This window comes from Ambystoma mexicanum, chromosome 6q (genome assembly GCF_040938575.1).
Source record: "Ambystoma mexicanum isolate Mex_15411 chromosome 6q, UKY_AmexF1_1, whole genome shotgun sequence".
In the NCBI taxonomy this organism is placed as follows: domain Eukaryota; kingdom Metazoa; phylum Chordata; class Amphibia; order Caudata; family Ambystomatidae; genus Ambystoma; species Ambystoma mexicanum.
Genome location: NC_090937.1, coordinates 1,111,745,763 through 1,111,759,906, shown reverse-complemented (window position 1 = coordinate 1,111,759,906; position 14,144 = coordinate 1,111,745,763). Strand labels below are relative to the sequence as shown.

The window sequence follows — 14,144 nt, the reverse complement described above, 5'->3', positions numbered from 1 at the left end:
CCTCCTCCTCCTCCTCCTCCTCCTCCTCCTCCTCCTCCTCCTCCTCCTCCTCCTCCTCCTCCTCCTCCCCCCCCCAGATGCCACTGTTGTGGGAGGGGTGGATTGAAAACTTGAAGTAACTAGGGTCCTTCTCATAAAAATTTGCCATGAAAGACATTCTTCTCATGACCCTATCTATATGCTCAGTTGACCATTGGGCAGAACTAGGAATGACCATAGATTGGGGAGGAAGACCTAGATCTTCTGGAGTGGGTGGGATTACCTTAGAAGGAGTAGCCTTTTTCTGTAAGCCTGAAGACAGGGAATCATGTGACTGAGGTTCCTTACTCTTATTAGGGGACCTCTCCTTCTGTATCTTATCCCTATGACGGGTCTTGGAGGAGCTCTAGTTAGACTCCCTTGACTTTACAAAGCTTTCTGGTACATGCTTTTTAACTGAGCAAGTATGACGTGTATGGCCTTTTTTACCGCAGTGGATGAGGAACGTCGAATCACAGCTACGGTTAGCTCGTAAGTCTTGTCAGCCGACTCACGATCTTCGGGAATATTTTTACCCTTGACGTCTGTTCTGTCTTTCGATATTCATGACCTGTCATGTGGCGATCTGGAGTCCCCTGAGAACAGCGATTCAACGGACCTCTCCCTAGATGTCGGGTACTGCCATTTGCTCAACACGTGTGTCGAGTCTCGGCTGTGGGTTAGAGGGAGTGCTTTCCCGCTGGGTGTTGTCCCCGTAACATGGCCGCCGGCCTATCTGTTGGGGTTCGGGGCCTGCACTTGGGAAACTGGAGTAAACCTGTCGCCTTCGGATACCACAGCGTTACTGCCGTCGCTGAATGCACCTTCAACCTCCATGGCCTCGAGTTGCCTGGCGTGATGGGCCCAGCGTTTAGTTAAACAGCCCTTCAATGTCTGGGGTTTGAAGAGCCTACACGCTCGACAGGAACCCTTGACGTGTTCCCGAGGGAGGCACAATTTAAAAGGGGTCCTTTCCATAACAAAATGGCACAGCAGTTAAGCGAATGTAGATTATGAAAAGGGGTATATACATTCTAGTATGACCTCCCCCCTCTCTGCCTACTGTGGTGGCCGAAACCCGGAACGGCCTTCCAAGGCCAGAACGGATCCGTCAACGGGAGTCTTCAACGGTCTTATCTTTTCTCCATCTCTGTCGGATGGTCTCGATTGCCGGTGGATATAAAGGGTTATAAAGGATTGTAAGAAAAACTATCGTTAATTGTACAAAAATAAATGGGGATAAGCCGAAAGGGAACTCTGCGAAACAGCATCCGTCTATGATGGTGGAAACAAACAATCCGAGGGACCTCGACGCATGAAGGCCCATGGGTGCAGTGGACGCCACACTAGGGATAGCATTACTGGCAAGCCCTGTCGACATCCTTTTTCAAGTTTCGAAAACTAATACTCTGCAGCATCCACTAGATATCAGCCTATGATCTAAGCAGATTCCACAAGCCTCAGAGGAAAAAAAAAATATATATATATATATATATATATATATATATATATATATATTTTTTTTTTTTTCTCTCCGCCTATCAGTGCCATTTAGTCTAATACTCCAAAGGTAACTGCTTCAGATATATATATATATATATATAGCTGAAGCAGTTACCTTATTTAGTCTAATACTCCAAAGGTAACTGCTTCAGATATGTATATATCTGAAGCAGTTACCTTTGGAGTGTTAGAGTAAATGGCACTGATTGGCGTTGACCTGCAGTGAACACTGATGAGGAAATATTTTCCGAAAGGAAAGGGTACATTTACATATAAAATGAACAATCTGTGGGAGGATGGAATCCATAGAAATCTAGGTACTGCTTTTCATCTGTGCTTTGCCATGTAGCCTCCTGGGACAGATTTCTTCAGTGGTCGTTGTACCCCTCCAATTTTCAAGGGTCTGGACAAGCGGGTGCATAGTTCACCCTCTTGCCCAATGGCTCTCCTGGACTTAGCACTCTCTCTTTCCTGATAAAACACCTTTATCTTAAAGCCTGCTTCCTATCTCTGCCATATGTTTTGCTCTAGAGTCCTGTACTCAATCCGATTCCAAATGCCTTGCGCGTATGCCATTCTGGGATTCGGCTCACAGACGTTGTATAAGCTAAGTGGCTTACATTTCTGCCTCTTTAGCCGTTTGTTTGCATGTCTCTGACATTTGACCCAACTATGAATTCTTCACTAGCTATCTATAGAAGATGCATTGAACTTGCATGGTTTGCAAAGTCTTGAGAACTTTGGGAAAGCCCATTTACTACCGTCAAGGGTCGAATCATGTAGCAGGGGAATCATCCTGCCCCGCCAGAGGTCACTAAAGTCCCTTGATTGGTTTGGCCTGATTGGCTGTCACAGGCCTGATGCTCGAAGACACAGACCTCAAACATCCAATTGCTTGTTGAATCATCTCTTGCATGTTTCACTATCAAAGAACTTTCCAAATGGAGGGTGTGAATACCCATGTAGTCAGGGATAAAACGGAGCATCATTGGCCTTTCATTGATACAACCATTTGCATGCAATTTCCAAACCAATCGCCTGCTTGATGCCTTGTGTATTTTCTAACACTTATCTAGAGGTCATCTGCAGAATGGAGAACACAAATTGTTGAGCCCTATTAAAGTCTAAACACTATTAAGAGATCCCTAGTACTAAAGTTAGTCTTCTGCTAAGGAACCCAACCACACTCCAAGAACAATCCCATGGTCTGTAAAATTGGTATAAACAGATTATCATCTGTGGTGTTTGGAAGTTTTTCTTTGTGCTGCTAAAAAGTGTTTCTTTCAGTCTACAACCTGAACTGGGAGGATGTACGAGATACGAGGAAGAAGTGCTAGGACATCGACAAACAGACAATTAGCAGTGCAATTTGATTAAATCAAAGGACATTTACCTCAGGCCTTCTTTCAAGTGCTTCCTTAATTATGGGGTGCAGTTCTTCAATGAGTTCCCTGGATGAATAAAAAAATCATTCAGCCATTTATGCATGTGCTTTTAATAAAAGTACAAAAAGTAATGAAACAAGTCAAGATTTCAAAGCAAAATACAGTAGTTTGATCAAAAAAGCCACGTGTACCTAACAAATGCATGTTTGTGACATTGTGAAATTCTACATACCTGTATGCACCCCATTCAATTCCTTGCATCATACACTCACATTAATACATGCCACATAAAATCTAAGATGAATGTTGACATAGCTAGACGGTTATGAATGACAAATGCGCCTTTCCACCAATCAAATGAACAAGTACAATACTGGTATATCTACTTTATGATTGCTGCATAAAGAAAAAGTGGCAGACCAGCGTGTGCTCCCAATAGATTATATAAAGAGTGGTCTCAGTAAATGTCAGTGTTAATAGTTAATGGAAAAAAAAGTGTTATTATGTCTGGTTTTCAGTTGTCTCAGCTGACATGTTTCTCCCAAAGCTGGTCTTTTTCAAGGCTAATGTGAAACTTGAAAACACATACTAAGTCTTGAAAAACTTCCAAAATCCAAATCAACCGACTGATATACAAAGTCTATTTCACCCCAAAATAATTCCAACTTGTGGTCAAATTAAACTATTCACTGTAATGACTAACGCACTCTTAGTCCTTACTCCCCCTTCCTCCATTCTGCATGGGTGTCCTTTCCAAGGGACGGGAGACAGAACCTTTCACCAGAAAAAAACCTTCTTCCCCTTTAAATTTGGAAGGGTGCTGCCCTGGGAGCATGCGCTGCCCTGACTCCGCACCCTACGGCGCCACACCTCAGTCCCTATAGAAGCATCGACAAAAGATTACCATTGCCTAATGACACCAGTTTCATTAGCGGGGAGGCTGGTGGGACGTATGGAGGAAAAGGGATTAAGGACAGAGTACGTTACGTTAGTCACTACAGTGAGCATCTTATAATTACTCTTACATCCTGTCCCCTTTCCTCCATACTGCAATGGCGATTACAACTGAGCGTAGCCCCAGCGTGGAGAGGAGACACTCCATAAGCAAACAGGTTTCTAAGAACCGCCTGTCCGAAAGCCACGTCTGATCTAGAACAGGCATCCAAACAGTAGTGCCTGCAGAAAGCCATGGGGTAGCCCATGTGGCCGTCCTGCTTATGACTTGGCAGGGGATATGCCACTGGAAAACGATGGCCGTTGCCTTGGCTCTGACCGCGTGGGCGTGCATGTTGGCCAGCAGTGGCTTATGTTGTCCCTCGTAAGCTTCTTTGATGGCAGAGATCATCCAACGGGCTATGGAGGCCTTAGAGGGCTGATACCCCTGTCTTGAGCCTCTGAAGGTGATAAAAAGTGCGTCCGACTTGCGGAAGCCCATGGTCCTGTCCAAGTAGAATTCCAGGGCACACTTGACAACAAGGCTGTGCAGAACTCTGTGCCTCGTCTTTGTGCTCAGCAAAAAACGTAGGTAGTACTATTTCTTCATTCAGATGGAGTGCAGAAGGCACCTTGGGCAAGAATGCTGGGGGTGTCCGCAGGACTAAGTTATCCCTGTGAAACATAATATATGGCTCTGAGGCAACCAGAGCCTGGATTTCGCTGATTCTGCGAGCCGAGGTGAGGCCGACTAGCAAGGCCGTCTTAATGGTGACCAGCCTGATGTCCGCGGACACCATTGGTTCAAATTGTTTGTGCGCCAGGTCACCCAGAGCTATGTTGAGGTCCCACACAGGGTGTGGCCTCTTGATGGGCGGGTAGAGTCTGGCGAGTCCCGTCAAATGTTTCCTGACAGTCGGTTTGGACGAGGAAAAGATCTCCTCAGTTTCTGTAAGCCCCAATGGCTGCCAAGTAAGTGCGGAAAGTGTCCATCTGCACACATGAGGGGGCGAGGTACGCCGAGAAGGACAGGACGTCGTGTAAGGTACATGCAAAGGGGTTGATACCCTTAGAGTCTGTCCAGTAGCAGAACCTGGTCCACTTGCTCTTACACTGGGCCCTGGTAGACTTGCTTCTGGCGACCTGTATGATCTCTAGATTAGCCTGGGAAAGGTTGAGGTGACATAGCGTGACCTGTTCAGGAACCACGCCGTGAGGGCTAGTTTCGGTGGCACAGGGTGGATGACCCCGCCCCCTGCTGCACCAGAAGATGTACTGGGCCCGTCGGGAGGTGAATATGCGGCCTCTCCGAGAGGCTGCACAGCTCTGAGAACCATGGTCTGGCCGGCCACCACAGTGCTATTAGAATGATGCCGAGGTGGCAAGATTCCTTGATCTTGCATATCACCCTGTGTATCAGTGGTGTGGACAGGAAGGCGTATGCGGTCATTCCGTCCCACTGAATCTTGAATGCATTGCCCAAGGAGCCTTGGCTCTGACCCTGCCAGGAAGTGAACAGTTGGCACTTCCTGTTGTCCCAGGAGGCAAAGAGGTCCGCCTGGGGTGTCCCCATTTGTAGAAGATTTCTTGCAGTACTAGGTCGTTCAACTGCCACTCGTAGTTGTCCGCACCCAATCTGCTGAGCCTGTCTGCCTCCAGGTTACATTCCTCCGGCAGGTGGACAGCTGTGAGGTAGGTGTTCTCCAGGGCCCATTTTCACATGCTGACTGCAAACCTGCACAGTGGAGGCGTGGGGGAAATCTCTTACCTCCCTGCTTGTTGACATAGAACATGCTGGTCGAGTTGTCTTTCTGAATGAGGACGACCTTGCCCTTGATAACCGGAAGGCTCCGAGCGCCAGCCAGATCGCCTTCAGTTTCAGCCAATTGATGTGGTACTCCTGCCGGGTCCAGGTGCCATGGATGCAGTGGTTGTCCAGAGTGGACCCCAACCCTCGAGAGAGAGGAGTCCGTGGTGATGGTGACCTGCAGGGTAGGTTGCTGGAAAGGCTTGCCCAGCCGAAGGTTGAAGTTCCTGGACCACCATTTGAGGGTTGGGTGAAGTGATGGAGGAATGTTGATCATCTCTGACTGAGAGCCCCGCTCCAGGTTCCAAGAGGCTGCAAAGTGCAGCTGTATCCTCCTCATCCTGAATCACGTGTGGGGGACGGCCAAGAGGACTGCTGCCAAGAGATCCAGTAGGTGTTGGCACCACCAGGCCGAGGTCACTGCTCTGCTTGCGTGGTGGCCCTTTTGAGGGCTGTCATCTTGTCCTCGAGGGGAAAAACACTCTGGGAGAACATGTCCCAAATGAGACCCAAGAAGGTCGGTCTCTGCGTAGGCTGCAGCTGCGACTTCTTGAGGTTGACTGAGAAACCCAGCTCGTGCAATGTGTTCATAAGAGCTTGGGAAGTATGGTGCACGGCTTCCGGGGATGTTGCCCTAACGAGCCAGTCGCCGAGGTACGGGTAGATGTGGTGGCCCTGCAACCTGAGGAGCGTCGCCCCTGTGTTCAGCCTGGTAAAGACCCTGGGGGCCGAGTTGAGGCCGAAAGGAAGCACCTTGTATTGGAAATGGTAGCCAATGATTCTGAATCGTAGAAAAGAACGATGAGGCTACCAGATCGGGACGTGTAGGTATGCGTCCTTCAGATCCAGGGAGCACATCCAGTCTCCCCTGCACAAAGTCTCTGCTATCAAAGCTGGTGTAACCATCTTGAATTTTTGTAGAGGTAGGGAGCGGTTGAGGGTGGAAAGGTCCGGCACAACTCTCAGGCCCGCCAGGTTGTTCTTCTGAATGGCGAAAATCCTGGAGTAAAAGCCCAAGCCTCGCTGAGAGGCTGTGTTACGCTCACCTGGTATCCACAGGGACGCCACCCAGCCGGTTTACTCGCTGGTATACTGCTCAGTGGTGCCCAGATGTGGTCTGCGGGAAAGGTGCTGCCTGAAAATACAGGAGGACTGTGTTCAAGACTGGCCGACCGGGATAAGTATCCTCCCTCCACCCCCGTATGATTTCAGCCCCTCTGGGGCCCTCTCCTCACCTTGTGGTAGAGTTAGGCGTGCTCTCCGTCCTGCCTTCTTTGCAGGGGTGCGTTGTCTTTCGTGGGCATGTGCGGTCCAGTTACTTCACTGACGCCGGCCCGTTTGATATTCAGGTAGGTCTTATTGCTGTTCTTTAGTATTGTTGCAATCCTGCATGCCTTTATTTGTTTAATAATGTCTCTTTTTCTCCCTTAGGTATGCGGAGATTCAGCGCGGCAACTGGCTTGGTTGAGCCTTGCTGGTAAATGATGGCGCATTAAGAGCGCTATGATGCGGTAAGTAAGCGCTATGCGCAGCGCTGCGATGTCTTGCCTTTGCTAACCTGTTTTTTCCTTCTTTCCTTGTGGGTCGCGGTGTTCCTCAGCGCGTGAAGAATTTCCGGAGTGGTGCCAGCGGAGAAGCAACCAACCAGGTAAGCCTTTAGAGCAGTTCGTAATTTGCGATGTCTCCTATGCTTTCTTTAATGTTGCCTCCATCTTCCTCTTTCAGGTCGTTCAGTCTGGGAGGCGTGCAGATTCAAGGAAGCTGTTCTCAAGAGCTGCAAATAGCTAAAGATGAAGACTGCAGGTAAGATGCTGCTGCTAATGATGTTCCTTTTGTCTCCTTGCAGGTCCTGCTTCTCCGAGGTTCGTGGGTATAGCTGGACACGTTGAGCGTCACGTTGCAAAACTGCAAAGTAACGTGAAGCGTGTTGTCTTGCTCGGGTGTGCTTTAAATAGCCCCAACAAAATAGTCCAGGAAAAGTTGTTCCCTAGGCTACCACATCCAAAACACTGGACCGCATAGGTTGGGTCCTCGGAACCAAGCTATGTGGATGCCTCAATGTTGGCTGACAATACAATAAAGTAGTTCCTAAGCACATTGTTTTTCATGGTGTATGAGCCTGGCGCCATAGGCGCCAGGACTAGCCCCAGGAGGGCTTTTGAAGAGGATGCCAGGTTCTAGAGGCCCGAGTCCTGACTCTACCTGGCCAATGGGTTTGCCAGAGGGGGTTTTGGGCGAGGGTCACGACAGGCTGGTATTTCCTCCACTGCCTGGCTCTGAACGAGCAATCAGATCTCCGCCAAAAGAGTTGCTGTCCCAATCTGTGGGAGAGGAGGGGAGGAGAGGCTGGGATAGGTAGACGGTACCCCGTGGAGACTACGGAGAGGATCCAGGGGTCTGTGAAATTCTGGTGCCAGAAATGTGTGTGGAGTGCAAGCCTGCCCCCCCCCCCCCCACTGGAGACACGCGGACCCAGAGGTGCGCGTCATGCCTTCTTTCCCTCTGAGGCTGTTGCGGAGGGGGACTGGAAAAAGCCTTTACTCACCCCCCCCCCCCCTTTATTGTTTGCGCTGATGTTGAGTCAGTGAAAAGTAAAGCTGCCTGGACCTTATGTCTTGGAATCCGCAGAACCCTCCGTATGTATGCCCCTTGTCCGAGCGCTGCTGTGACTGGGTGTACGTTTTGGGTGTGGTCTTTGTCAAGATGGATAAAGACTTGGCCGTTTGCAAGATGTCTTTCTTTTTGTCCGTTGTGGAGTGGAAGAGGTCACCCCCTTCGAATGGAAGATCTAAGATGCAATCCTGGACATGCAGGTTGAATTTGGTAACAGAGCCAGGCCTAGGCCCGGTAGGCATTTTGCCCTCAGCGGATCTGCCGGTAGAACTGCGTATAGGCACCCCCTCGGACATGTTGCCGGTACTAGGGCGCAGCCCCTCAGGTGAAGACCCAGTAAAATAACCTTCCGGTCCCTCAGCACTGTCACCAGAAGGATCTACTGACCCCCTCGGTCAGTAGCTGATTCAGCCTCGGTATTTGTGCTGGTACTAGGACCTGAGCGGTCCGTCACGCGCGGGCGAGTCCTTGGGAAGGCACCATAGGGAGAGGGCGTGGGGGGTCTTTAGTAGGGCAGAGCCTGTCACAGGATGGACACCTACTGAACCCTGTAGAAGTCGACATGCGCCGGGGAGGAGCATGACGCCTGAGGACCTGAATGATAAAAGACAAAAAAGACAGAAGAAGAAGTATTTGCTAGTAGAATTACATAGCCGAAGCCAAATCCAGGAGCGCTGGTGAATTCGGCCCGTTCCCATTGACGCGGGGCGAAGTCAGGGCAGCCCATGCTCCCAGGGCCGCACCCTTGTACGCCTCTAAATTTAAAGGGGAAGAAGGATTTTTCTGGTGAAAAAGTTTCCGTTTCCTGTCACTTGGAAGGGACACCCATACAGTAGGGAGGAAAGGGGACGGGACGGAAGAGTAATTATACTACTGCTGCAAACTTGGTTTCCAAACTTCAACTCAATAACAGTTACATGCCGAATTGTTAAGCTTAGCATGGCCAAAGTGCGCCATGTAAAGGCATCATGAAGTAAGACACAGACAACAGACTCAAATTTACAAATAAAATGGTTTATTAACTCAAATGCCAAGATGGTTGAAGACCTAACTTGGACTATGCTAAAATGGGATTTCCCTACCTGAATGAAACTAAGGAAAGTCTAAGTCAGAAAGTTCAACTTAAAAGTCTGAGTCCAAAACCTATCCTTGCTTTCAAAACTAAAGCTAAACAATGTGTAGTAATAACAACAACAAAAGAAATGGTGATTAACCAAAGTTCTGAGCTGGTTGAAGCTCCTAGCTTCCTTTTCAGCTGCCCTTCCCCAAGTTCAAGAAAGTTCCACAACAGTCTCACAATTACCTTTCACAATTTCAAACAGTTTCACAAACCCTCAGGGCTCCCATCCCCAAGTTCATTGTTATACAGTTGCATAGAAAAAGGGGTTTGAGGGCTCTGTCCTCAAGACAGCATAAATGTCTCAGGGTTCCATTCACCAAGACTTCAGCATATCAACTTATACTTGATTTCAGTCTTTCAATATTCAACACAACTCCAGGTGGACTTTACACTCCTTCTGGATTGCATTAACAGTTCACTTAAATTATCCCTTGGTTTGTTTAAAAATGTCTTTGGCTTTCACAATTGAGGATTCCCTGGTGTAGGCGCAGTTGTCAGACCACATGGGCCAACCATTACAGGTCACGCAACCAGGTACCCTAGGCTATTCAGCCAATGCAGTTTCTTCTGCATTTGCCCCTCCGTGTACAGAATCACACTCACTTAGCTTCTCCTTATCGGCCTCTTGGCTTTATGTACCGGTTCACACTGACTTGGGCTTCTCCTGGTTAGCCTCTTGGCTTTTCCACAATGTGCCGTATTTTCTGCCAGTCTTCGGCCTTGCCGCACAGTATTCATGCATATAATTCAGAGAGTGGTGGTTTCATGCTCTTTTGCAAACTTCCACACTTGCTCTCTTATTTCGTGTGCCGTTTCAAATAGTAGCTTTGCCCATAAGAGTTTTCATTCAGTTCGATATTCAATATTTGCTGAACATCTCATTCTCAAGTGTTCATTACTTATTTGGCTTTAAATTACATATCAAAAAGGTCATGGTTGGGACTTTCATTTCATTCAGTATTTAAAAGTGTTCAATATATTACTGAGGACTATGTACAAATACTTTCAGATCACTCGGCATTCACAGATCACTTGTTTCAGTTTGTTTGGCATTCTCATATAAATTTCAGTATTATCGGGGTGCCGCGGATGGAGTGTTTCCTGGATTGCACTCATCGGTTGTGCGCGACTGCGCTCTACTGCTTCGCCACGTTTCTCTATTCGATCCTCCTGGATCCACGAGCTTCGCCTCTCTCGCGGCAGCCACTAGGAGCGCTCCCTCGCTCTCCTGCTTGCCGCGGCAGCAGTCGGCTTCAAGCGGAGCAGAACTTCCCGCTGTAGCTATCAGCAACCAGAGCTCGGCCGGATAGTTCGACTCTTTCGTGGCCCACCCTCAGCCTGGTTCTCTCTCCTTCTCCGGAGCCACATTGCTCCGAATTATGGTTTCTCCAACATGCCTCTCTCCAGCCCATTGCATTCCCTGCTCACCCTTCTCCCTGCATGGTGTGCAGCCCCACCTCTTTTACTCCCTAGGAGAGTTAAAGGTCCCGAGGTGTGGGTCAGTATGTTTAATTGCCTGACCTCAATGCAGCCTATTTGTAGGACATGTCAGACTTGCCCAATGGTACTATTTCATGGTCTTCGTTTCAGTACAAGAGTGGTGAAAATACCTACTGTTGTTCACCACTCCTAGTCGCCTCTTCCTCATCCCAGTACTGGATTAGGCAGAATAGGGAAAATTGAGGGGTGCTAGTTCACAGTAACCCTTAAAAGCTGGGGGAGGGTTAGGTTGGTTCTCAGAAGGAAAAGGGGGATACCATGTCTCCTCTGTGGATACCCTTTTCCCAATGCCTAAGGACCCTCCACCCAAGTGATGCTCATTCGCTTCGTCACCCCCAGCGTCAGGATCCAAAAGTGATGGCCTTTCCCTGGACACCTGAGAAGAGGATCCAGGGGGATTAGGAGTGATACCCTCAGGTTTCTCACAGCTGAAATGGCCACAGTATGCAGTTAAGGTTAGAAACCAAGTTTAAAATCAACCGCAAATTGGATTTTTGTTCCCGGTGAAATAGACATTGGATGTCAACTGGTTGATTTGAGTGCTGGCAGACGAAGCTGTGGTGTCTGCTGTGAGTCAAGCTGGAACTGCCAGTGTGGTCTGTCAGAGGCCAAGTGGCGGGACTATCATTGGCATGAGGAGCAACCGGCTTGGACAGAGGTGAGCCTGCCGGAGCCCAGTGTTGCATGGCCATTCGGGAAATAGGACTTCTTCCTGGGGTGTTATGGATGACAGCATATAAAGGAGGCACTTCGGCAGCAGTCCAGTGCGTAGTGAGTCTGGTGGGTCCTGGAGATCAACAGTAGTACAGAGACCCCTGCTTGATGCCATGGGCCATAGGTCTTGGTGTACCCTCGAACCACCAGAGTCTGTTAAGGAGCTGCAGCTGCTCTAGAGTGTGATCATCATTATGCTCGACAGAGTGTTTGAGACCGCAAACAATCTGCTCTCTGTGAGCATTGCTTCAATGTTGTGGTCTATATCAGGCTGGGATGGTTAGTTTATTTTTTAGATTTTGCGCCCTACCAATTTTGGTATTTTTGTTGTGGGGTGGCTTATTTTCTGGTCTAGCTATTTTTTTATTAGGTTGCTGGACTTTTACCTTTACTGAGGTTATGAACCATCAAATCAATGTGCTTCCTAAATCGGTGTTCCTTTGTTTTTTCCGTTTCCCTTTAATGGATTTTTCTATTCATAGTCATTATATTTATTGCACCAACTCAATTATTGTACAGTTTCTTGTAAGGTGCTACAGAAGCACAAAAAAATTCTCCAGAGTTGAGCAAAGGAAATATAGTATAATAAGATACTGGATCAAATAAAAGGTCCACATAAGGTTAAAGGTCCATAAATACTTGATCTACGTTTGTGTGTGTACAAGAAATTTAATGTACACTTAGCACATATTTATCACTTTACAGGTTTGCACAAAGCTCAACTGATCAGTCTCTTGTATTCGCAAAGTCAGGCCAATTTGGCTTTGGTTGAACTGATCTTCTACTGTCAAATACTTCTATGTTCTATTGGGTTGGCTCTAGCCAAGTCTCAGGGCCAGTTTCCTGTCAACCAAATGTGTTACTTTTAATGGAAAAAAAATCTTGGGGAGGACTTGAGGCACGAGCACTACTATTCATTCAGCAATGATCCCAATGTTCGCTCATATCTCAATGTTACGAGGAACCACAGTCAGAAAGTTGATCGTTCCAGACTAGTTTTGCAAGTTTCTGGCCCTCTGGCTGTCTCAGTTACTGGAGGGAACTGGCAAAGTTCCTAGGATTATGGTGGGGGCTTCAGTGAAAGGACTCTAGACGCAGCAGGAAACTGGAGAGCTACAAAAAAAGTTGAAAAAAGGATATGAAAAAGAGGTGGCAGCTGCTGAGGAGGGTTTGAACTAATCCAGTAAAAGGTGGTGTGGAAAAATTCATGATTCAGTAAATTCAAATCTCAGGGAAGGTTGTGTAAGGAACTCATGGTGGCAACAGTAAAGACAGACAAGTGATCACAGTTCAAGGGTGTTTATAAAACTGTATATGCAGGTTGGAAAAACGCCAAATCTATACCTAAAATCTACGATGGGATCAAGCTACGACCATCAAAAAATAATAAAAATACAAAAGGGTGTGGGATAGGATTCACAGGAAAGAAAAAAGTGTTCACAAATAATAAGTCAGGATGCAGTAGTCAGGGTCTGCCTTCCCCACGTTTTGAGCATGGGACAAGGCAGGACTCCGGAGCAGAGCACACACTCGAGCTTTCCCAGCACAAGACTACAGTTCTGCTCTCAGGTATCGGGACCTTCAGTGGTTAATTCTCTTTTCTACAAAAAGCCTCTTGCCTCTGAGGACAAAAATAATAAACACAAATTTTCCTTTCTGCTTGTTCGTTGGGTGATTCCATTTCACCCCTGGACTCCCCTCTTCCGGGCTCAGACACATCCCGAATGTCGGCCTCACTCTGTCGGGTTCACTGCGGCTTTTCAAATCAATTCCACTTATAGCATTCACAAATCTCAATGTCTTTTTAAACAGATCACTGTGGACATCCCTCGGTCGGGTTCACCTTTGTCAACACACTGTTCACTGGGACTTTGCCAACTTTACATTTTCTTCTATTTTATGATGCTGGATTCACTTCCTCTGGGTTTTCACTGGTTTGTCGGTCAAAGACTTTCGACTGTACAGGGGATTTTGCTAGACCCCAGTATGACCACTTTGACATTTTCCTGGCGGCTCTCCTAGGGCCTTCATGTATTGGTAGTTTCAACAAACGTGGGATCAACCACATTCTCTTGAATGAGCACCCACGTGGTGCCGGACCCCTCTGCATCCAGTTCTCCCTTAATGTTAACAGTTTTTTTTTTAAACTTCACTTATTTGGCCAGTTTGCAACTTTCATTTCTCTCAATTCGGTTTCTTATTGGTTCTGCCCTCGACTCACCGGCTGAGATGAACCGCTTGGCTTTTCTCATCTCTGGAGTCAAGGACTGTACCACGGTAGCAAGTGTCTCCCCATGGCTTGGTTATCAGTGGAGGAGGGATCTGTGTAATGCTTGCATCTGCTGCAACACACGCCGGCTTGTGTTCGCGCTTCCTTCCACAGAGGTTTCACGGGCCTGGGCTTGAAAGGGCAAGGTCGCTTCTCTCCTCTTCACCCTTTTGGTTGTTGCCGCCTTTCTCCTCCTCTTGAACTGCCGTGCTTAGTTATCTCTCTCGTCGTGCAGTCTTCCTTGCCTGTAGTGCGAGCTCGTGCTCCACCTTTTATCCCTGT

The 14,144-nt window shown here is 47.8% G+C and overlaps 1 protein-coding gene across 6 annotated transcripts in view; it reads right to left on the bottom strand.

Annotated features, from left to right (window-relative positions):
* The window catches only part of FRYL (FRY like transcription coactivator), a 3,055,992-nt gene that overhangs the window by 1,914,372 nt on the left and 1,127,476 nt on the right, over window positions 1–14,144 (bottom strand). For all 6 annotated transcript variants that reach the window (XM_069631694.1, XM_069631695.1, XM_069631691.1 and 3 more), the window contains one exon: window positions 2,915–2,972. In XM_069631694.1, the coding sequence (XP_069487795.1) occupies window positions 2,915–2,972 (58 nt within the window). The remainder of the gene's footprint in view (window positions 1–2,914; window positions 2,973–14,144) is intronic.